At 39.2% G+C, this 23,786-nt stretch overlaps 1 protein-coding gene and 1 pseudogene across 1 annotated transcript; both read right to left on the bottom strand.

Annotated features, from left to right (window-relative positions):
• Positions 1-10,994: 10,994 nt before the first annotated feature.
• LOC147827531 (protein DBF4 homolog A-like) lies at positions 10,995-13,471 on the bottom strand (annotated as a pseudogene).
• Positions 13,472-14,499: 1,028 nt separating this feature from the next.
• LOC147827530 (structural maintenance of chromosomes protein 4-like) lies at positions 14,500-18,650 on the bottom strand. Its single transcript, XM_087214131.1, is given in 5 exon segments — positions 14,500-15,981; positions 15,983-16,244; positions 16,520-18,058; positions 18,061-18,542; positions 18,544-18,650. Coding segments are annotated over 5 exon segments (3,831 nt in total). The 3' UTR covers positions 14,500-14,540.
• Between the last annotated feature and the right edge of the window lie 5,136 nt (positions 18,651-23,786).

Below are 23,786 nucleotides of genomic sequence, written 5' to 3'. Positions count from 1 at the left end.
TTCATAGTGACAAAGTAGTATAACTTCCACAAAACCTGGCTTCTGGGGCGAGGGCGGCCCGGCAGCTCCCACGCTTCCATCCAAGTCAGGAGTTCCAGGTATAGTATTATTGATTGGCAGATATTTCCCCTTTCAGTATTTGAATGTATTAACCCACTCTCTCCTGCCCTCCAGGATTTCTGGTGTGAAATTCACTAATAATCTTTGCTTCAGTCTTCCTTGGTTTTGTTTGTTTGTTTGTTTGGGGTTTTTTTTTGGTGGTACCAGGGATTGAACTTGGGACCTTGCGCTTTTGAGGCAGGTGGCGGAACCACTGAGGTAAATCCCTGGCCCCAGTCTCCCTTGGTTTTAGTAGCATTTCCTGTACTAAAGAAAATCCCTGGGGATGGACATTTGACCAGAGGGATAAACAGGGAACTGGGGATCCTGAGGTGGTGAACACAGTTCTTCAACAGCAAGACAACCACAACCTCTCCACAGGCCTCAAGGGAGCTCCTGGGCTGCTGTAAGATTCTCCAAGCTCTGGAACTCTATGTTGATGAGATAGAAGTTCACCAGCTGAGTGCCTTGGCTTCCAGAATATGCCTGAAAGATACCTGTCACATTTGGAAAAGTGGCACCAAACTTTGTGTTGACATCACATTGTTGGGACTTGAAAATATGAGCTAGATAAGAGGGCAATGTGGTTTATATTTAAGGAGGAAGACAGCTAGGCAGAGTTAGTGAAGTCAACCGTGATGATAAAGTGATCTCCCACCACCACTTAGTATTTAAGGAGGAAAAAAAAATATATATGTATTCACAAAGAAATTGTGAAGAAAGTGCAGGGGTTTCTTATGTCTCCACAACCTAGTTTCTGATCTTGTGAACATATACCCTAACCCTCACCCAAAGCCAAGGTGCTTTAGGCAGCAAGAAAGAGAAGCCAATGTGGACTGGCTTGACTGTATGTGATCATTTGGCTTCTATTCTGTGTCTCAGGAATGTAACTCTAACTCTCTTTCCTTCATCTTTGATACTTATTTCCTCAATGCCAAACTTATACCAAACTTATTATTTTAATAAGCTTGAAGCAAGCACACAGGTTATCTCTGACGACAGGTACTGATAAACATATGGGGTACACAATAACCAAGGGGAGAGTTTAAACATTTGCAGGTATTTAAAAAGTCTCAAATAAAATAAACTTTTTGTTTACTCTTCATGATTAATTGTCCACAATAAGCTAGAACTTTTCTCTCAGGTCCTGATACACCTGTTTGCTCTTTTTCTTTTTTCCAACTGTAAAATTTACCACTGTCAAACCTTTCTCTTAGCACATGGTTTGAGGTCTTGAACTTCTATTTCTTCTTGATTGATGAAATAACCTTTTTTGAGTACTGAGGATTGGATTGAGAGCCATTGGACTGAGCTACATTCCCAGTCATTTTTTTGATGTTCTTGTTATTTTCTGAGACAGGGTCCTTTTTTTTGTACCAGGAATCGAATTCAAGGGCCTTGAGCTTGCCGGGTAGGGGCTGTGCCACTGAGCTACATCCCCAGCTGGAGACAGGATCTTGTAAGTTGCTAAATTATAGACCTGGGCTCACATTCATTATTCTCCTGCCTTGGTCTTTCAAAATTCTGGGATTACTGGCATGGACCACCACACCCAGCTGAAATAACTGTCTTAATCCAGTGTGTCTCTAGCATTTCACAATGGAAATTACAGTAGAGTCTGAATTTGGTGATAATGATTTGTGTTACTAAAGACTGAGATTTACTGACATATCAGAGGAATTTTCACATGTGACACATTTGACAGAAGAGTGACTTTTTACTGCTCAAGCAGAAGTAACCTCACACAAAGAGAAATATACAAATGGATCAGATTGAATAATCCAACAGTAGATCCCTGAGGCTCAGAATAGGATATTTTCAGGTTCAGACTTTAAAATAAGTATTCTCAATACAACATCAGGAGAGAAGATAAAATATTGGAGAATTGGAAACTATTTTTAAAAAGAAAAATGAAAATGAAAATTTAGAGTGAAGAATCTAGTAACTGAAATCAAATGTGCAGTGAATGGGTTTAAACACAAATCAGGCTATATGACCAGAACAAATGCCAGGACCTGGAGGCATCACGAAGATCCTCAGGGCCCAGTGGCAGCTCCGAGGCTCCCACCAGGCCCGCAGGCTCCACAGACACCCAGGCCTCTCCAGGAGGCCCTCCCAGGTTCTCTGTGTGGAGGCTGTGAGCACAGCAGCAGCAGCAGCAGCAGAGGCCCCAAGTCCCAGGGCTCTGTTCTAGGGAGAGCGGCCCTCAGCTCCCAGGAGGAGCTGCTGATCCACTGCCTGGTGCTCTCTGTGCCAGGCCCACCCTGCAGGGGATTCGATTCTGCAGCTGCCTCAGTAACAGGCGGGGGCTGCATGCAGAGGGCTGGGGAAGAGGACCTGACACAGGACTTGGATGACAGATCCCATGCATCAGTGTGCGGCCAGTGCCAGGGTGTGACCCCTTCAGCTAGGAGCACTGAGTGAGGCTGAGCACCTGGAGGTTCTGCCTACCCTGCATTTCCACTCCCTTCTTCACCAGGCAGGATGGGACCAGGAGCTCCAGAACCTGTGGCCCCTGTGTCCCTCTCCATGCAGGTACACCATGCTTAAAAAGGTTAAGTAAAGCAGATAATATTGCAAAAGTTGGTGGTGGGGCCACTGCCACACAGCTGAGAACTGTATGGCAGAGAGGAGCTCAAGGTGCGGTTCTCAGGCTAAGACCTTTGATGGGTCAGCTGATTTTCTAAAAATAGCTATTTCTCTGGTTGACACAGTCAGTCTTAGCCTTTGTTTCAGGGGTGAGCCAAGGGTTACAGGAGCTGTGGGCACATAGCAAAAAGTATGCAAAGGTCCTGTAAAGGGCAGTCCCTTCATTACATCAAGTCGTGAGTGTAAGCATGTGGCTATCTCTATTACCTAACCATCCAGGTGATGTCCTGTGCTGCCTGTTCTTCTCTAAGTGTTCCTACACGAGGAGGAGAGGGGAGAGGAGGAAGAGAAGAGGGAGGGGGAGGAGGGGGAGGGGACAGAAGAGGGGGAGGAGAGGGAAGGAGGGAGGAGGAGGAGGAAGAGGAGGAGGAGGAGGAGGAGGAGGAGGAGGAGGAGGAGGAGGAGGAAGAAGAAGAAGAAGAAGAAGAAGAAGAAGAAGAAGAAGAAGAAGAAGAAGAAGAAGAAGAAGAAGAAGAAGAAGAAATGGTGACAAATGAAAAAGAGAAATCTGTTGAGGTGAAAAAAGAAAATGAAACTCTAAAATCAAAATGACTTGGTGTCCTCTACCTATTTTGGTAGCTTATGAAGAGTTTCCAAAAATGTGATTTAAACATGTCGACATTTCACATAGAAAAACTGACATTTATTTTTCTAGAGGAAACAGAAGATAAGACAGCGCTGCTCTTTCCTCTGCACCTGCCCCAACCTAGACAGGGCCAAGACTCTACAGTTGACCTCAGTTCCTGCCTACTGGCTCACTCTTTCAGTAAGCCCCGTGCACCTGGTTGGCATGTGAAAAAATATGAACTTTTTTTTCCTCTAAGAATTTAAGTTTTGAGTCGATAATTCGTAAACGCTTGTTGCCAAACACCCACCTCGTACTCCACCAGCACTCCCACATACACTTCTCTGACTGGGTCCACTGCTATCACTGCGAGACCAGGGTGTGGGAGGCTAGGGGCAGAGCTCAGACTCGTATTTTCACAGAAAAGCGGGTTCGGAAGCCCGCGAGTGAAGTCCTGCACCCCACTCCACCAGTGTGCCTTTCTGTCGGAGGGGGTGAGCTGAGGAAACAGACGGGGTGGGGGGACACTGCACACCCGACAGCAGCCTCGGCCTACCTCGGATGGCGCAGGCCCACAGCCGTCACCTGACAGAGAGCCACTGGCTTTCTGCTTCCCGTCTTGCTGAGTCCCAGGGCAGCTTTCCTGTCTTTCCACTTCCAGTGATCCCACTCTGAGTTAGGAATCCAGAGGGCATCGAGCTTGAGTTGACATACTCCGACCCACATGCCTCCACCTTCCATCACCGTCCTCAGCCTAAGGAAGGGGCCACAGAGCATGCACAAGGGCCGGGCTGGCTTGGCCTGCACGTCCACTGACTGGGCTGACAGAGTCACTCAGAGACTTCTAACCACAAAACTGCTCAGCTGGCAGACTTGGCAGAAAGTGGTGTTTTGGCAGGAAAATGCTGCCTTTCCTGCCATCTCCACAGGAAGGAAGGAAAGAAGGAAGGAAGAAAGAAAGAAAGCAAGAAGGAAAGAAAGAAAGGGAAGAAAGAGGAGAAACACGGAGAGCTGAGTCTTAAACTTTTCTTCAGGTATTTACTATATCCTACCTCAGAGACAAAACAATCCATTCAAACCCCCTCCTCTGTCAAAACAATTGCTTCTGTTGTGGTTAGTGGTACAGTTTTAAATCCTGCAAACAAGAGAAAATGCCAGTGCACCCTCCTGACCTTCCCTCAGAAAGATTAGGAAGGGAATATGAGAAATGCCCACCCAGCTCTGTATTGTTACCTGGCAGCCTTATTATCTATTCTATGGTTGGTTTTGTTTTTGGTGGTGGAAAATCACACCACACTAGCTTCCCAGGCAAATGAAATGGAATCGTCTATTTAAGGATCTTAAGGCAAGCTGCTTGGGGACTCTGTTGCTGCTGTCCTTAAGGTCCCATATCCTGCTATTGATTAGGCCTCTACCTCCCAGAGTCACTTCTACAGGATGGAGATGAAGAGAACAGCTGGTGGTGCTAATGTCCCATGATGTTGGACTGGCTGAAGTGGCTCTCAAGTCAATTCTTTTTTGTTGTTGTTTGTTTGTTTGATACAGGGTCATGCTGTGTAGTTCAGGTTGGTCTTGAACTCACTATGTATCCCAGGCTGGCCTTAAACTCACCTCGATCCTCCTGCCTCACCCTCATGAGTGCTGGGATTGCAGACTGGCACCACCACACCTGGCTTTCAATTCTGAATGTGAAGATAGTGTGGGAAAAACCCAACTCCAGGAGACACCAATACACCAGAAAGTTCAGCTCATCACAGTTGTGCTCATCTTAGTCACACCTTGCAGTGATGTGGTCTTCTCTAAGCGGGAACCATTCCCACTCTGGTGATTTTTTTTTTCCATTAAGTTTATTGCTACATTTTAGGTATACAATATGTTACATTCATCATTGGGATCTTGTACCTTTATATGACGGATCTTGGTTCTTGTTTTTTTGCCCCATTCCGGCCCTCCCTTTACCCCCGCCATGCTTCCCTATTTGCAAAGACTTTGCTTCCATTTTTTTCTTTTCTCATATTTTTTCTTCTCCCTTCTTTCCTTTCCCTTACCCCTCCCACTTCCCCTACTCCTTTAGACCTTTTCTTTCTATTACACAATGTCAATTATACATTTTTAAAATTACAATATCAAGACCTAGGAGACATTACCACAGATTTTACAGAATTTAAAATGATATAGAAAGCATATCACAAAAATCTTTTTTGAAATAAATTTGACAACTTCTTTTTTTTTTCCCCCATTAAGTTTATTGGTACATTTTAGGTATACAATACAGTTACATTCATCATTGGGATCTTGTACCATTACATGAGTCTCTTGGTTCTTATTTTTTTCCCCTTCCTTTGCCCTCCCTTCACCCCCTCCACCCTTCCCTATTTGCAAAGACCTTGTTTCCATTTTTTTCCCACTTCTCATATTTTTTCCTTTCCCTTTTTTCCCTTCCCCTACCCCTCCCTATTCCCCTGCTCTTTTAGACCTTTTCTTCCTGTTACAAAATATCAGTTATACATTTAAAAAATTACAATATTAAGATCTAGGAGACATTACCACAGATTTTACAGAATTTAAAAGGATATAGACAGCATATTACAAAAATCTTTTTTGAAATAAATTTGACAACTTCTAAGAAGTAACTTAGAAGGCAAATTAATGAAACTAACTCTAGAGGAAATATAAAATTTGAATAGCACCTATTAAAGAAAGTATATTCCTAGCTTGAAAACCTACCTATATGACAACAGCAGGCTCATAAACATTTTAACTGATAAATTATATCAAACAATTAAAGCAGAAAAAAGAAGAAACACTTCTCCCCTCATTTTAGGAACTCAACATTGTGCTAATCCTAAAACTGGATAAAGATAATAGAAGAAAAAAGTATGAACATAGACAGAAATTTGTTTAACAAAACAAACTATTAGAATTCAGATCTGGCAGGATGTAGAAAGTGGTTTTGTTATAGGGATGGCAATGTTGGTTCAGCACTGGAAGATCCACCCCCAAAAGTTATCATTTTAACAGAGGAAAGGAAAAAGCCATGTGATCCTGTCAGTAGTTGCAAAAAAAGTATTGGACTAAATTCTACAGCTGTTCATGGTAAAAGCTATCAGGAGACTAGAAGCAGAACAGAAACTTCTCAACAAATTAAAGACATGTACCCCATACTTCCAGCGAAAACGCCTTGTATGAATGGAGAAGATACAATGCTTTCTCCTTAAGGTGGGAAACAAGGGCAGATATGCTTACTCTTTATCTGTCCATTAAACTTTGAAACCTAGTCCCAGATTGGCACGGCAGAAGCAAAATCTGTATATGTAGATGAAATGATCATCTACAGAGAAAATACTAAGAAATCTCTAGGAGCCCCTAGAACTTGCACTTGAATTTAGCAGGATTAGAAAACACAAGGTATATATAAAAATTCAGGTCTGTGTATATTTGCTATAAATGAAGAATTGGATATTGAAATTTAAAAGTTATGTAGGAGTACAAAGGACCCAGAAAAGCCAAAAACAAAAACAAAAACAAAAACAGTGTTGGAAGACGTTTAGCACCCAATTTTAAGACTTCTTCTAAAGCTACAGTAATCAAGGCAGTGTTGGTATAAGGAAAGACATATAGATCATTTGAATAAAACAGAGAATCTAGAAATAGAACCACACATATATGGTCCACTGAGTTTTGAAAGATTAACATTAGCATTTTATAGAATATAAACTCGATTCAAGAGCCGAGGAAGAGACAGTGTCTTCAGCAAATGGCACTAGAACACCTGGTATCCGTATATAAGAAATTAACCTCAACCCTTTTTTTCCATACATGAAAATAACTTGAAGGGATCTATGAACCTAAATAAGAAAGCCTAAAAATATAAAACTTTATGAAGAAATTATAAGGGAAACTATTTATGAATTCAGGGTAGGCAAGAACTACCTAGGATACAAAAAACATGATGTATAAAAGAAAAAAATTGATAAATGAGATTCCATCAAAATTTAGAACTTTAAATGACATCATTAAAATGAAAAGTAGTCCTTAAACAGAACATATTTACAATGCATATAACCTATGACCAGAATATATAAAGAATTCTTAGAGCTCATTAATAGACAACCCAATTAAAAAGTAGACATAAGAAGATGCTAAATAGCCAGTATAACACAAGGAATGGTGTGCAACTCTAGAATCAGAAAAATACTAATCAGTACAATAATAAGATTGAATTATACACTCATTAGGGAGATGAAGTTAAAAGTTTTAAAAGCCTTGTCATGACTTTTTCTTTTTGTTGGATTCTCCTCCTTTGCATTTAATTTGTCAGGCCCAATGGATTCATTCTGCTGGGTTTCCTTCCTGGGGTTGTGATCCTCATTGTCTTTTCCTAGGGTGTTGTCTAAAATTTTTTGGAGTGCCAATTTGGTATTCATGAAGTTCCTAAGGTGCTCTTTATCATGAAAGTATCTTATTTCTCCATCCATTTTGAAAGATAGTTTTGCAGGGTACATCAATCTGGGTTGGAGGCTGTTTTCCTTTAGTGCTTGAAATATATCACTCCAAGCTCTTCTTGCCTTGAGGGTTTGCATTGAGAAGTCTGCTGTGATTCTGATGGGCTTTCCTTTGTATGTGATTTGTTTCTTTTCTCTCACTGCTTGTAGAATTTTATCCTTCTGTTGGATTTCTGGAATCCTAACTATTATATGCCTATGTGTAGATTCTTTTTGATTAAGGCTAGCTGGAGTCCTATATGACTCACTTATCTGTATGTCAAGTTCTTTTCCCCTCCTTGGGAAGTTTTCTGCCATCACTTCTGTGAACAGTTTTTTATGTCATCTGCACTCTCTCCTCTTTCTTCGTTGACTCCAATCAGTCTTATGTTATTTTTCTTTGCATCGTCTAGCAGCTGCTGGATTGATTTCTCATGTTCCCTTACAATTTTAAAGCAATTTTTCTTTTCCTGGTCACTAATTGCAATCTTATCTTCTATGTCTGAAATTCTGTCCACACATTGGTTCATTCTGCTGCGCAGACTTTCGATGGAGTTTTTAATCTCTTGGAAATCTGTTTGTATCTGTTTTATGGATTCCATTTGTTTCCTATGTTGGGATTCCATCATATTCCTCAGATTCTCTATCTATCTGTGTATCTATCTATCTATCTGTGTCCTCTCTAGATTTATTAATCATGTTTTGCACCATGAGCAAAATCTTTGCTGTTATCTGAGCAATTATTTCTGATTTCATTTTTCCCAGATCCTCTTTTTTTTGCCAGTTCAGAGAATCCAGGTGGTTGAGTATCAGAGTGTTCCATCTCATTTCCCTTTGGGGTTGCTATAGATGATCCAGATGTCTGTTTTTGAGGCTTGTTTATGTGTCTTCTCATTTCCATGGAGGGGGTGTGCTTCTGGTGCCCTCGTGGCTCACCTTCTCTGCCCTAGGAGCTTGGGATGGTAGCAGGGGAGCTTCCTTCTGGGTGCTGGGACCGGCTCAGCTTCTCTGCCCTAGGAGCCTGGGATGGAGGTGGGGAGCTTCCTTCCAGGTGCTGGGACCGGCTGAGCTTCACTGCCCTAGGAGCCTGGGATGGCGGTGGGGGAGCTTCCTTCTGGGTGCTGGGACTGGCTCTCCTTCTCTGCCCTAGGAGCCTGGGATGGAGTAGGGGAGCTTCCTCCCTTGAATGTTTTTTTGAGACAGGGACTCACTATGTAGCTTAGTCTGACCTCAAACTCATAGTGACTCTCCTGCCTCAGCCTCCTGATTCCTGGGAATACAGGGGTGTGCCATCATGCCCGGCCTCCACCTGGCTTCTTGGCAGAAGCTGATAAGCTGATAGTAAAGTCTTATGGAAGAATGGAGTGTAAGCTCAGTGGCAGAGTGCTTGCCTAGCCTGTGTGAGGCACTGGGTTCCATCCCACACCTTGGCGGCCTTTCAACACCCTGCATTTCTGTTGTGTAATCACTCTTTCCCTAGTTCTCCTTCAAATTTGACAACTTCTATGAAGTAAGTACCTTGGAAGACAAATTAATGAAACTTACTCTGGAAGAAATATAAAATTTAAATAGCACCTATTAAAGTATATTCCTAGCTTGAAAACCTACCTATATGACAACAACAGGCTCATGCACATTTTAACTGATGAATTGTATCAAACATTTAAAGCAGAAAAAAGAAGAAACACTTCTCCCCTCATTTTAGGATATCAACATTGTGCTAATCCTAAAACTGGATAAAGATAATAGAAGAAAAAAGTATGAACATAGATAAAAATTTGTTTAACAAAAGAAACTCTTAGAAGTCAGATCTGGCAGTATGTAGAAAGTGGTTTTGTTATAGGGATGGCAGTATTGGTTCAGCATTGGAAGATCCACCCCCATAAGTTATCATTTTAACAGAGGAAAGGAAAAAGCCATATGATTCTGTCAGTAGTTGCAAAAAAAGTATTGGACTAAATTCTACAGCTGTTCATGGTAAAAGCTATCAGAGACTAGAAGTAGAACAGAACCTTCTCAACAAATAAAAGACATGTACTCCATACTTCCAGCGAAAACTCCTTATATGAATGGAAAAGATACAATGCTTTCTCCCTAAGGTGGGGAACAAGGGCAGATATGCCTACTCTTCATCTGTCCACTGAACTTTGAAACATAGGCCCAAACCAAAATAGCCTGGTAGTAAAAAGAAACAAATAGCATAGGATTGGCAAGGTAGAAGTAAAATATTTATATGTAGATGAAGTGAGCATCTACAGAGAAAATAATAAAATCTCTAGGAGCCGCTAGAACTCGTATTTGAATTTAGCAGGATTAGAAAACACCAGGTATATATAAAAATTCAGGTCTATGTATATTTGCTATAAATGAAGAATTGGATACTGAAATTTAAAAGTTATGCAGGAGTAAAATGACCTAGAAAAGTAAAAAATACACAAAAAACAAAAAAAACAGTGTTGGAACACATTTATTACCTAATTTTAAGACTTCCTCTAAAGCTACAGTAATCAAGGCAGTGTTCATGTAAGGAAAGACATATAGCTCAATGGAATAAAACAGAGAATCTGGAAATAGAACCACACATATATGGTCCACTGATTTTTGAAAGATTATTTAACATTAAAATTTTATAGAACATAAACTCAACTCAAGAGCAGAGGAAAAGATAGTGTTTTCAACAAATGGTACTAGAACACCTGGTATTCATATGTAAAAAATTAACCTCAACCCTTTATTTCCATACATAAAAATAACTTGAAAGGATCTATGAACCTAAATATGAAAGACTAAAACTATAAAACTTTAAGAAGAAATTATAAGGGAAAATGTTCATGAATTTAGGGTAGGCAAGAATTTCCTAGGATACAAAAAACATGATGTAAAAAAGAAAAAAATTGATAAATGAGATTCCATCAAACTTTAAAAGACTTTGTTAAAAAAGTGAAAAGTAGTCCTTAACCAGAACATATTTATAATACATAGAACCTATGACCAGAATATATAAAGAACTCTTACAGCTCCTTTAAAAAAAAAGATTCAAATTTATTTTTATGTAATAGGTATTCAATTCTGTAAAAAATTGCAAACATCACCTTTATTAATATTTAAATATAGTTCTGTAAACAAAGTCAGCAAAAAATCCTAATTATAAAAATTGTGAGAACATGAACCTTATTTCTGAGTATATTTTTTAAACATTAAAAGCCAGTAAATGTAGGAGTTGAAGGAGAAGAGAAAAATGCTGACAACAGATTATTTGAATTGTCCTCTTCCCAAATATCCAAAACACTGGATATACCACTGTTTTCAGTGTAGCTTGTAAAACCAAAAATTCTGACTTCTCTTCACTAGTCTGAAATAAATCCAGTAGGGATTGTACTGGTGAACTATAAATTCGGTTTTCTTCTTTTGTAATAAAAAATTCAGTTATTTTCTTATTTGATTCAGCATTTGGTTTCAGATTTTCTTTTTTATTTCATCCTAATAATATCCTCACTTTTCAATGGATCTTACCGAAAGGTAAATTATCCATATTTTTGATGTCATATTCATTGAGTTCCTCAGGAGGATGACAGGATGGGATTTTTTTGTCTTTATTGTTAGGTGCTCTTTTTTTTTTGTCTTTTTTTTTTTTTGGTACTCGGGTTCGAACTCGGGTCCTTGTGCTTGCGAGGCAGGTGGCGGAACCACTGAGCTAAATCCCCAGCCCTTGTTAGGTGCTCTTTTGAACTGTTCATTGTTAACAGATCAGAATCATGACCAAATATTGAATAAAGGTCTTTTGCTGGAAAAAGCATAGTACCTGACTTTTGTTTTGAATAGGATACAATATTATTCATCTTGAAAGGAGAAACTTGTACAGATGTCTGTAGACTATTAGGATTTTCATTTACAATTAATTCATGTTTAGATATGTCAAAAATGCAATCCTGTTTGTTTTTACATAGAGGTAGCTGTGTAAAACTCTGTTTTGTGTCATTTTCAGCTGCATTTAACATGGAACATTCATTTATCATTTTCTCATTAAGTCTTTCAATTCATTTGAAGGGGAAGGGATGGGTTCTGAAATAAACATGAGCTTTTCTTTGGGTTCCTGGGTTTCTTCAAGGAAAGTCTGCTTAATCATCTGTACGTTATCTTCCCTGAAGTCTTTCTGAGAAATATGTTTCAAGTCTAGCCTTTCTTTTGGTTCAGTCTTTTTGTGGACATTTGAAGAAGTAAGAGAAAGGGACCCAACACTGTATTTTATTCTTTTCTTTTTAGGTGTGTCTTTTTCATTTTCCACAAAATCAAAAGCTAATTTAGACACAATATTATCAACAACTTGGTACTGGTCACTCTCTGCAAAGTTTCTATGCTGCTCACTGAGGTGAGTTTCAAGATCTTTGTATTTCTGTAAACAACATTCACAATATCCTTATTTTTCCTTCTCTTTCAACTGGAGGGGAACTGGCGTTCCACCACGTTTACCACCATCTGTTTAGATTCTTAGTTTAACCTGAGCTTGCTTTTCGATGCTAGCTGGCTTATCTATATCAAATGGACTACAGGGCTTCTGAACAGGATAGTTTATAAAAGGCATATTGGTCAGGTGAAGATAAAATGGCCTATAAAATTGGCTCATATCTTCTACTTTTACAAAAGGCTTTTTGAGTCTTCCTGTTCTTGTTTTTTGTGTTCCAATACCAACTTTTTTCCCCACATCTCTTACAGAAGTACTTGATTTCTTGATTAAGTACAGCTCTTTTTTCTTTTGTTCAATGTAACATCTAATGTCATCAGTATGAAGAATCTTTACTCCTCATGATAGGACATTTGATAATATACTATTTGAAGGAATAAGATCATGATCCTTGATAGCTTTTTCAACTAATAATTTTCCTCTGCTTAAACACATTGTGTCAGGAGTCTTAAATGAACTCCCATCATGACTGGGATGAGGTGAAGTGGTTTCTGTAGTATATGCGGATTCTGGACTTGGGACAGGAGAAACTCGACTCAGTGTTTGCACAAATTTTGCTTCCTTTTTATTTGAAATAAGATAACTGATATCTTTGCTGAGAAATTCTTCAACTCGCTCTCCTAGGTCCTTTATGTCTTTTTGCAGTTTTTCAGATAAGGTGGCAGAAGGTAAGTCAAGATAAAATACTTTTCCCCAGAGTGGCTTATATTTGGATTTTTCTAGTCTGTTACTATTTTTAAGAGATTTCAAAGATGATCTGTTCTTTTCGTTTTTCACTTGGATTCACCCTGGATGGGCCCTTTGCCGTGGATATGCATGGCTCCGCGCTTCTGACAGCCTCCCGGCTCAACATGCTGGGTCTGGGCGGGGGCCTCGCCACTCGGCCGTGGGAACCAGGCTTCTTGGGGCCGGTGGACCGAACAGCCGCCAGGCAGTAGAGAGCAGGCTCCGTGGGGGAGTTTCCAGGGCTGGATCCGGCTCGGAGGCCCAGCAGAGGAAGGGAAAGAAGCACAGCTGCCCAGTCAGCAGCGGTTGAAGATTTGAAAACTCGTCACGCGGCGGCGGCGCCTGAACGCGCCTCTTACAGCTCATTAACAGACAACCCAATTAGAAAGTAGACACAAGGAGATGATAAATAGCCAGTACAGCACAAGGAAAGGTGTGCAACACTGGAATCAGAAAAATACTAATCAATACAATAACAAGATCATATTATACACTCATTAGGGAGATGAAGTTAAAAGTTTTAAAAGAACAGATGTCACCTTAGGTGTGAACCAGTTAGAACTTTCTAATACTGCTAATGTGAATGTAAAATGATAAAACCATTTTGGAAAACAATATAGAAATTTCTTGTATTACTGTTAAGAACCAACAGTCCTGTTCTTAAGTTTTTACTTGAGAGGAATGAAAACACATGTTCACGATAGATTTGTACATACAAGTTGACTATCACTTATCTGAAATTCTTGGGATCAGAGTATTTCAGATTTTGGTTTGAAATCCATTTGATCTGCAAAGAGGATAGCTACCCCTGCTTTTTGTTGGGTTGCTGTCACATGGAATATTGTTTTCCACCCTTTCACTATCAGTCTATGAGTTTCTTTTTGAATTAAGTGTGTTTCCTGGATGCAGCATATTGTTGGGTCTTGCTTCTTGACCCATTCTGCCAGTCTATTTCTTTGAATTGGAGAATTGAGACCATTAACATTGATGGTTATTACTGATACATATTGACTTATCATTGTCATGACTTTTTCTTTTTTTTGGATTCTCCCCTTTGCATTTAATTTCTTGTCGAGCCCGATGGATTCATTCTGCTGGGCTTCCTGGGATTGTGATCTTCTTTGTCTTTTCCTAGGACATTGTCTAAAATGTTTGGAGTGCTGGTTTGGTATTCATGAGGTGTTCTTTGTCATGAAAGTATCTTATTTCTCCATCAATTTTGAAAGATAGTTTTGCAGGGTACATCAATCTGGGTTGGAGGTTGTTTTCCATTAGGGCTTGAAATATGTCAATCCAAGCTCCTCTTGCCTTGAGTGTTTGCGTTGAGAAGTCTGCTGTGATTCTGATAGGCTTTCCTTTGTTTATGATTTCTTTCTTTTCTCTAACTGCTTGCAGAATTTTGTTCTTCTGTTGGGTTTCTGAAATCTTAACTATTTTTTTTTCATAGTTTAGAATTCTGTATTTTATACAACTCATAATTGTTATAATAGAAAACCAGTAATACAATACACCAATTCTATGCCAATTCAACTTGAATCTTCAGTATAAACAACGTTCAACAAAGTCCTTTAGATGCAATTTCTTTTGGGTTTACAGCAGCACTCTTTGTTATATTGTATGTTTTGTAAATTCCAATAAGTCTGTCCGAAATCTCAAACATATTATTTCGAAGGGAAATTATTATGAACTGGGCATTTTTTGTTTGCTCATATATATAAAATGCAACAATGGACACATTTTTAAAATCAAGGGCTGCATCAATCTCATCCATGAAGTAAAGAGGGGTAGGTTTGTAGCGGTGAAGAGCAAATACTAAGGCCAGTGAACTAAGTGTTTTCTCTCCTCCTGAAAGGTTGAGGATCTTCTTCCAACTTTTCTTAGGTGGTTGAACGCTGAACATGATTCCTTCGGAGAAAGGATCCAAGCTGTCTACAAGCTCCAGTTCAGCATCCCGTCCCAAAGTAAGCATTTGGTAATTTTCTTTTAATTTATTTGTTATTATATAAAAACCTGCCATGAATTTATTACGCCTTTGTTTTCGAAGATCTTCATATGCCTGTCTAAAATTATCTCTTTCAGAAGTAATTTTATCCAATTCTGTAACCCACTGCAAATATAATTCTTCTTTCTTTTTATACTCTGCAATGGCACCAAGGTTCGGTTTCATTTCATGACACTGGGCTTCCAAAAGTGCAATTTGATTTGTTATAGAATCTGGATTCTTAACTGCTTCAAGATCCTCTGGGCTTAGAACAGAAACCTCTTCAACAGGATTATCTTCTATAGGATGCAGTGATATTTTTGAAATCTCTTTTCGCCAATATTTTATTTTAGAATTATGTTCAGCAATGTGACCATCTATTTGTTCAAGTTTCAACTTAACACTAAGTGCATCTTTCTGAAGGACATGTTCAATATCTTGAATAACTTTTAGTTCTTGAAGCAGATTACGATGTTCTTTCTGGATCTCTGGTAAGGACTCCTCTGCAGCATTTGTATTTTTTATGACCTCTGTTGCTTTGTCCTCAAGACTTCTTAGTTCTGCTGTTAAGTCATGTACTTCTTTCTCAGTATCCTTTATTTCTTTCTCTGTGTGAAACACAGAGTCTTGTGCCTTTTTAAGATTTCTGTCAGCAGTCTTGATTGCTACTTGGGCTTTAGTAATAGCAGAAGCACATTCATCTAGTTGCTTATTTATTTTATCAAGTTTGTCTTGTTGGGCCTTGAGTTTATGGTTATTGATTTCCACAATGATATAGTGTAATCATTTAACCTCAGCTTCTACTTTACCAGCTTTCTCAGCCACACCATCATATTCTGTTTTGAAAGTACTGACATTTTCTTCTAGCAATCTCTGTTTTTTTTTGTCAGGGGCTGTAGCAAGTACATTAGCTTCAAGTTCCTTAACTTGTACACTCAAATACTCTTCTTGCTCTGATAAATGCTGGATGCTTGCAGTAAACTTTTCAAGTGTATTCATTTCTCATTCATTATGTCATAACTACTGCTTCTTCAAGTTGCACTTTTTATTCTTGGATTTGTGTTGTTTTCTTAGAATCTCTCTGCAACTGTGATTCCATTTTATTTACCTCTTCTTCAGAGATTTCAACAACTGAAGAGCCCATTCTTCCTTTCATTATTTTGCTTCCACCACCAGTCATTGTACTTGACTGTTGTATGATTTGCCCCTGTAAAGTTACCACCCTCCATCTTCTATCTTTTTGATATGCTACTCTTGTGGCTTGATTCAAGTTGTCAGCTGTCCCGTCCCGCGGGTAAGTCAACGGAGACCCTAGAGGGGGAGTGAGAATGACAAAGGACAGGGGACACGAGAGATGGAGACAAGACAGGTTTCTGATCAAGTCTCGTTTATTGCGGAAGCTGCTACAGCATATATACCATAGGGCTAGAGGGAAGGAGCAAGGGGAGGGTACTGGGGCTACTTCCTTGTTGCCGGGTAGACTTGCAGCAGGCTCAGACATGCCCGTAAAAGGCACTCAAGAGTTCTACTGGGGGGGGGGCAAGGCCCCCCACAGTCAGCTACCAATGTATCTCGTAAAGCAAAGTAAAAAGCTTGGCGAATTTCCTCATCTTTTACTGTACCTAAATCAAACACCTGAGGAATATTTTCAGGAGTTTGAATTTTGGTCATTTTTTTGGCCCAGACTGCCATCTTATCTAACTCTATAAAAGTTGCCACTCCAATAATTTGCCTTTTAAGGAAGTTTACACATTCTTGGGCTGTATCAATAGAATCAACGACAATGTAGTCTAAGGCATGGCAACAGGATGAAATAGCCACATCATATTTTTCATCAATGGCTCCTAGGTCCCCCAGTCTTCCATATATTCCTGGAATCCTGCCAGACTTTTTTTCTTGAATTATTGCATCAAGTACTTTCCCTCTACTTTGATTCATTGCTAAGGAACTCTTTGCTTCTTCAACTTTTTGGAAAAGATCATGAACCAAATTTTTGAAGTTCATTTCTTCTTGTGTAAGTTTTTAAAGTTCTTTTTCTTTCACCTTTAATGCTTGTTCAGTTTGAGGGAGTTTTGCCTCTATATTTCCAATGGCAGCTTTCCTTTCTTTGAGAGTCTCAGTAGCAGCAATGAGAGCTTCTTTTGCCTTACTTAATTGAGATACTGCAGTATTATAGCGACTGAGGTAGATATCAAGTTCTGACTCGGCTACCTCCATCTTTGAACGTGCGTCCTTGACAGATTTGTTGAAAGCCCTAAGTTCTTTCTCTCGACTTTCTTTATCCTTCTGAAGCCGTTGTGTTTCCTGTATAAGGCTATCCATGACTTCCTTTAATTTTTTCTCTTCCCTCTCTTTTTCTTTTTCAAGGGAATTGTTTCTAGTTGTTGACTGAGTTATGATGGTCTCACTCTTGGCAGGTATACTTTTAAATTCTTCAACCTTTTCCTTTTCTTTTTGAAGTTGTTTCTCCAGTTTTTTGCCTTTACTAGTAGCATGCTTTAATTTTTCCCTAACTTGAACATCTTCCAAATCCAGCTGGGTAAATTTTTCTTTATTTTCCTCAATAAATTTTGTAATTTTATTGAGTTTCTTCTCTGTATCTTGTACAGCTTTATTCTTAGCTTTCATTTCATTTGACAGTATATTGTTCCTCTCATTTATTTCTTTGGTATCTTTATGAATCTTTTCCTTTTGTATCTCCATTTCAGCAATTCGTTTCTGCAGATCATAAATGTAATATTGACAAACATGATTCTTTTTTCTAAATATTTCATTTTCCAAGGTAAGAAATTCAATGACTATGTTTTTCTCTCCCTCCAAGGCATCCTTTTCCTTTTCCACCATTTTAACTCTGTTTAACTTCTCTCCTCTGTGTTCATTTAGTATTTCAACTCTTCGACACAGGACTTTAATAGGTTCATTTAGTCGTCCACAACCAATTATATCTTCTAAATATTCAAGCAAACCCTCATCATGTTCAGTCTGGCCTTTTGGTTTCATCATAGCTATTTGTTCAACTTCACCCTGCAATATTAAAAATCTATTATGGTCCAAGTCAATTCCATGGCTTTGAAGAAGGTTCCCAACATCCTAAATGTCTTTTTCTTCCCACTTATGTGATAGACAGAAGTATTATCTCTGTAGGCCATTCTGGAAACATAGAAATTACTGTTAGGAATGACTTCATAATCATCCCCTTCCTTATCAATTATCTTTTGAAAATGAACTTCTCCAGTACAACTCTGAATGTCCTTGTGTTCATCAGAATTATGTATTAGGACTGACAATTTTTTAGATCTTATTTTTTGTGCTCGATAGCCAAACACAAAAAGCATAGAATCAATAAAATTGGATTTGCCACTGCCATTTGGCCCAATAATACAGGAAAAGCGCTTATGGAAAGGTCCCAGAATTTTTTCCCCAGCATAGGACTTGAAGTTCTGGTTTACAATATGAGTTATCATAAGCCGAGGAGCTCCAGCTTCATTTGTCATTGCTGGAGGTGGGGGTGGAGGAATACTATTCAAAATCTCTTCTAAACTTCGGTTATCAAGTTGCTCACCTGGAGTCTCTGCGGCCGGACGGCGGCTCCGATTCACTGTCGCTGCTGCCGGGGTCTGGGGACGAGGGTGTCCCCTTCTCTTTCCGTCGGGCTGTGGAGGGCTGGGTGCCTTTATGCGGCATGGTCGCGGTGTTTCGGCTCTGGGTCCTTCACTTGAAAATTGAAATCCTAACTATTATATGCCTATGTGTAGATTTTTTTTGATCAGTGCTAGTGAGAGTCCTATATGGCTCACTTATCTGTATGTCAAGTTGTTTTCCCCTGCTTGGGAAGATTTCTGGCATCACTTCTGTGAACAGTTTTTTTTAATGTCGTCTGCATTCTCTTCTGTTTCTTCATTGACTCCAATCAGTCTTACGTTATTCTTGTTTCCATTGTCTAGCAGCTGTTAGATTGATTTCTTGTGTTCCCTTGGTATTTTAAAGCAATTTTTCTTTGCCTGGTTACTAATTGCAAGTTTGTCTTATATATCTGAAATTCTGTCCTCACCTTGGTTCATTCTGCTGCATAGACTTTCAGTGGGGTTTTTAATCTCCTGGAAATCTGTTTGCATTTGTTTTATGGATTCCATTTGTTTCCTATGTTGGGATTCCCTTGTGTTCCTCAGCTCCTCTATTTTTTAAATCTGTATCCTCTCTAGATTTATTAATCATGTCTTGCACTATGGGCACAATCCCTGCTGTTATCTGAGAAATAATTTCTGATTTCATTTTTTCCAGATCCTCTTTTGTTGCCAGTTCAGGGAGTCCAGGTGGTTGAGTATCAGATTGTTCCATCTCATTTCCCTTTGGGGTTGCTGTAGGTGATCTGGAAGTCTGGTTTTGAGACTTGTTTACGTCTCTTCTCATTTTGCGGGGCGGGGGGGGATGTGTGTTGCTGGCACACATGCGGCTCACCTCCTCGGTGCTGGGGGCAGTGGTATAATGGCCTGGAAGGTTCACCTCCTCTGTGCTGGGGGTAGCTCTGCTCCTCGGTGCTGGGGGCAGTCCCACTGTGGTAATTTCATGTGTAGATCTTTGGACTCAGTGATCTGCATAGATCTCACAAGGCATCTGTGGGGACCAGCTCAGAGGCCAATGTAGATAAGTCTTTTCTTCTTTTCAGGGTTTATTTTCAGGCCTTTCTTCTATCTTCTAGGACTCTGTCTGGAGCCATGCAACCCACATCTACTCCTTACTCCTGCAGTCCTCATGCTGTAGACAAGGGCCTGTCAATTGGGAGCAGCTGAGCACACTGCTGCAGAGTCCTGGAAAAGGCCTGGGCACTGGAATGTTTTGGTATTCAAAGGTTAATGGAGGTGGCTATGAAAGAGGCCCTGGCAACTTCTCCCTCAGGAACACACAAGAGTGGGGTGGCCCAGGTTGGAGGCTGCTTCACAGATGTTGATGGTATGTTATTAGGCAGGTAACTGATTATAATTATGATATGCTCTAGCTATATTTTATTAAATATGCTCTTAATATTTCTTTGTATCTCATAACCTCTTCTCTATCATTTAAAGTCTATTTTGTCTGATGTTACTATAGCCACCCCTTCTCTCTTGGTTACTATTTGCATGGAATATCTTTTGCTGTCATTCACTTTACCTATATTTTATCATTTTGTAAAATAATTTTCTTTTTACTACATATGTGCACTATATATGTCCACATTCCTTGCATGGAGTTGGTGTTTGCATGTGCATAACACATCTTAATTCCTTTGTTCATTCCTTTTCCTTTCCTTCCCTCTCCTCTACCTCCATGTCTTGATCTTTTTCCCATTTGAGAAGGAATTACTTTCCTACTTCCCATTATCTAGCTTTTATTTTGCTCTTTATTTATAATTTGGGTTTCCCATATAAGAGAAACCATGTGATATTTAAACTTGTGTGCCACTCAACATTATCATCTCAAGGTGTATCCATTTTCCTACAGATGACTGAAGTTTATTTTTGTTTATGGCAGAGTCGCACTCCACTGTATGTAAATACCACATTTTCTTTATCCATTCATCTGCTGATGGACATGTAGGTTGTTTCCAAGGTTTAGGTGTTATGAATTATCCTGCTATGAACATGGCTATGCATGTATTGGTCTACTATGACGTCTTTAACTCTTTTGGGAAGATATCTAAAAGGGCAATAACTGGTTAAATGGAATTTCTAGGTTTTTTTGGGTACCAGGGATCGAACTTGGACCTTGAGCTTGCGAGGCAGGCGGCAGAACCACTGAGCTAAATCCCTGGCCCCTCTAGTTTGTCTTTTTTTGAGGAATCCCCATACTTATTTCCATAGTGATTGTACTAGTTTACATTCCCACCAACAATGTGAAAGCGTTCTTTTTTCCCCAGAGCTCCACCAGTATTTATTATTTGATTTCTTTGAGACATCTGTTCTTTTGGGTGTAATGGAATATCAACATTGTCTTAATTCACATTTCTTTAATGGCTAGCAATGTTGATGTAATAACTTCATGTAGTTATTGACCTTTTCTACTTCTTTTTCTATGAAGTGTCCTTCATTTCACTCGGTTATTATTTGATTAGGTCTTTTATTTTGTGGGCTCTAGTTTTTCAGTTCTTTATATATTCTAGATATGAGTCTTCTGTTTGAGGAATAGCTGGAAAAATTATTTCCCCATTCTGTAGGTTGTCTATTCACTCTATTGGTTGTTTCTTTTGCAGTGCAGCATTTTTTTTTTTGGTACCAGGGATTGAACTCGGGACCTTGCACTTGCGAGACAGGTGCCAGAACCACTGAGCTAAATCCCTGGCCCCACTGTGCAGCTTTTTAATTTGATATGATCCCATTTGTTGATTCTTAGTACTATTTCCTGTGCAACCACGGTTCTATCCAGGAAGTTGTTTTTCTATTTTATTTTCCAGTAGGTTAAATGTTTCTGGTTCAACATTTAGTTCTTTGATCTATTTTGATTTTGGTTTTGTATATGGGTCTAGAGTCAATCTGCTGCATGTGAATAACCATTTTTCCCAATACCTTTTATTAAAGAGGATGTCTTTTCCCCAGTGTATGGTTTTGGCCCCTTTGTCAAAGATCAAATAGATGAATGTCCTTGGGGCATTTTTTTTCTGTTCCATTGATCCTCATGTCTGTTTTTGTGCCAATACTATGCTGTTTTTGTCACTAAAGCTTTGCAATATAACTTCAAGTCCAAGATTGTGATGCCTCCTGCTTTGCTCTTTTTTTTTGGTATGGGAGATTGAACTCTGGACCTTGCGCTTGTGAGGCAGGTGGCGGAACCACTGAGCTAAATCCCTGGTCCCCGCTTTGCTCTTGTTACCTAGTATTGTACTTGCTATACTGGGTCTCTTCTGATTCCATATGAATTTTAAGGTTGTTTTCTTCATTACCAAAAAAAAAAAAGTGTTAGCCAGGGATTTAGCTCAGTGGTTCTGGTGCCTTCCTCAAAAGTACAAGGTCCCGAGTTCGATTCCCCAGTACCAAAAAAAAGAAATTCACAGAACAAAAGAAGACTAAAATATATACTTAGAAGATTGTCTTCTCCAGTTCTATGAAGAATACTCTTGGTACTTTGGGATTGCATTAAGTCTGTATATCAGTTTTGGAAACATGGCCATTTTGACTTTTTTGTTTCTGCTTATCCAAGAATAGAGGATATCTTCTAATTTCCTGATATCCTCTTCAATTTCCTTTTTCAGAGTACTGTACTTTTTTTGGGGCGGGGGGAAAACAGGGATTGAACTTAGAACCTTGCGCTTGCAAGGCAGGCACGGTGCCACTGAGGTACATCCCCAGCCCAGAGTACTGTACTTTTTATTGCAGAGGTTTTCCACTTCCTAATTTTCAGTGGTGTCTACTGGTCCATGCCTCTGTCCCCAGATCCAACCATCTTTGTTTACCTCGAATATGGAGTTGAAGCATATTTGGCCCACTACCCAGTTCTCCAGGAATAGGCCACATTATTGTTAATAACTTCAAGGCAATCCATATATTGGGATTCCCCAAAAAACAATTAATATTAACAGCTAAATCATGTTGCCTATAGTAAAAAAATCAGCATATCAATTATAGTGTCAAATACAATCAGTACTGACAAACCCTAGGACCAATAATGTACCTTCTTAACCATAGAAAAGAGGTCTATAATTATTGTATGAACATTAACACAGACCAAATATTGACTTACTATTGACCTACAGTAAATATATACTAAATGGAACAACTTTAACTTTACTAACAGTAGAACAGTATTCAACAGCAATAGCATAAAATTAACTAGCCATCTAGAGATTCATAAAGCTTAGGTAAAGGAGTAAAGCTTAGTAAACGTGGAGGGGGTGAGGAACTAGAAAATGAAAAAAGCAAAATTTGAAAAATTAAACAATGGGATATGAGGAGAGAAATGTGAGATAGAGATCCTATTAAGAAGTGAAAGGAAATTAATAGTATTGAAGGATAGTTGCAGTAATGAATGACCAAACAAGAAAAGAAGATAAAGATACAGAGCAAAATACAGAAAATAAAAGAAAGATAAGAAGGAAGAAAAAAGTTGAAAGGGGAAAAGAGAAGAGGAGACAAAGAAACTAAAATAGTACAAAAGGAAGAAGAAACCCAGAACCTTCTAAAAACTAAAGAAGGAAAGATAAAAGTCATAAAGAAAAAAAATAAAAAGATTGAGTCAAAGAAAAAAATTCCTGTGTTTGAATGAGTAGTTTTTAGAAGAATTTGCTTGTTTTTCTCCTGCCACTTCTGGCCCCAGGAGCTGCAAGCAGGCTGCCTTAGAACACATTAGGCTGCCTGCCTTGGGCTTCTGGTGGACACAGGTCCTGCTACTATACTAAGAGCAGAAATTGACCAGACTTAACCTGTATTTACTGCCCAGGAAGCGTTCAGTTGACTCCAGCGTTCCAAAATAGTTACATCAGACAGATTCTGCTGGCACAGACCAATTGTTGTCTATGTGGGAGACATGTTCCTGGTGCTGCCTGATCTGCCATCTTCCCAGAATCCTCTGGGACAAACTATTATCACTTTGAGCATAATTCTGGAAGCTTTGCCATAGCTATTTAAATTAGAATAACAAGCAAATAAAAATGATCTTGCATTTTATAGACTTCAAATCACTTTATAATTATTTCCTCCCTTGTTTTTTCTTCCCAAAGCCCTGCCCTTCTCTCTCCTTCCTTCCTTCATAACCAATTTAGTGCTTTACCAATTACTGGGGAGAGAGACTCTTCCATTTTGTTAATTTGTCCTATTCTGGCCATCTCTTTTTCAACCTTTGGCCATTTTACTG

This window comes from Heterocephalus glaber, unplaced genomic scaffold, assembly GCF_053883595.1.
Source record: "Heterocephalus glaber isolate CG9 unplaced genomic scaffold, H.glaber_assembly_v1.0 deba00001444, whole genome shotgun sequence".
Classification (NCBI taxonomy): Eukaryota; Metazoa; Chordata; class Mammalia; order Rodentia; family Bathyergidae; genus Heterocephalus; species Heterocephalus glaber.
Note: the sequence above shows the minus strand (reverse complement) of the source record. Positions and strands in the feature narration are given on the sequence as shown.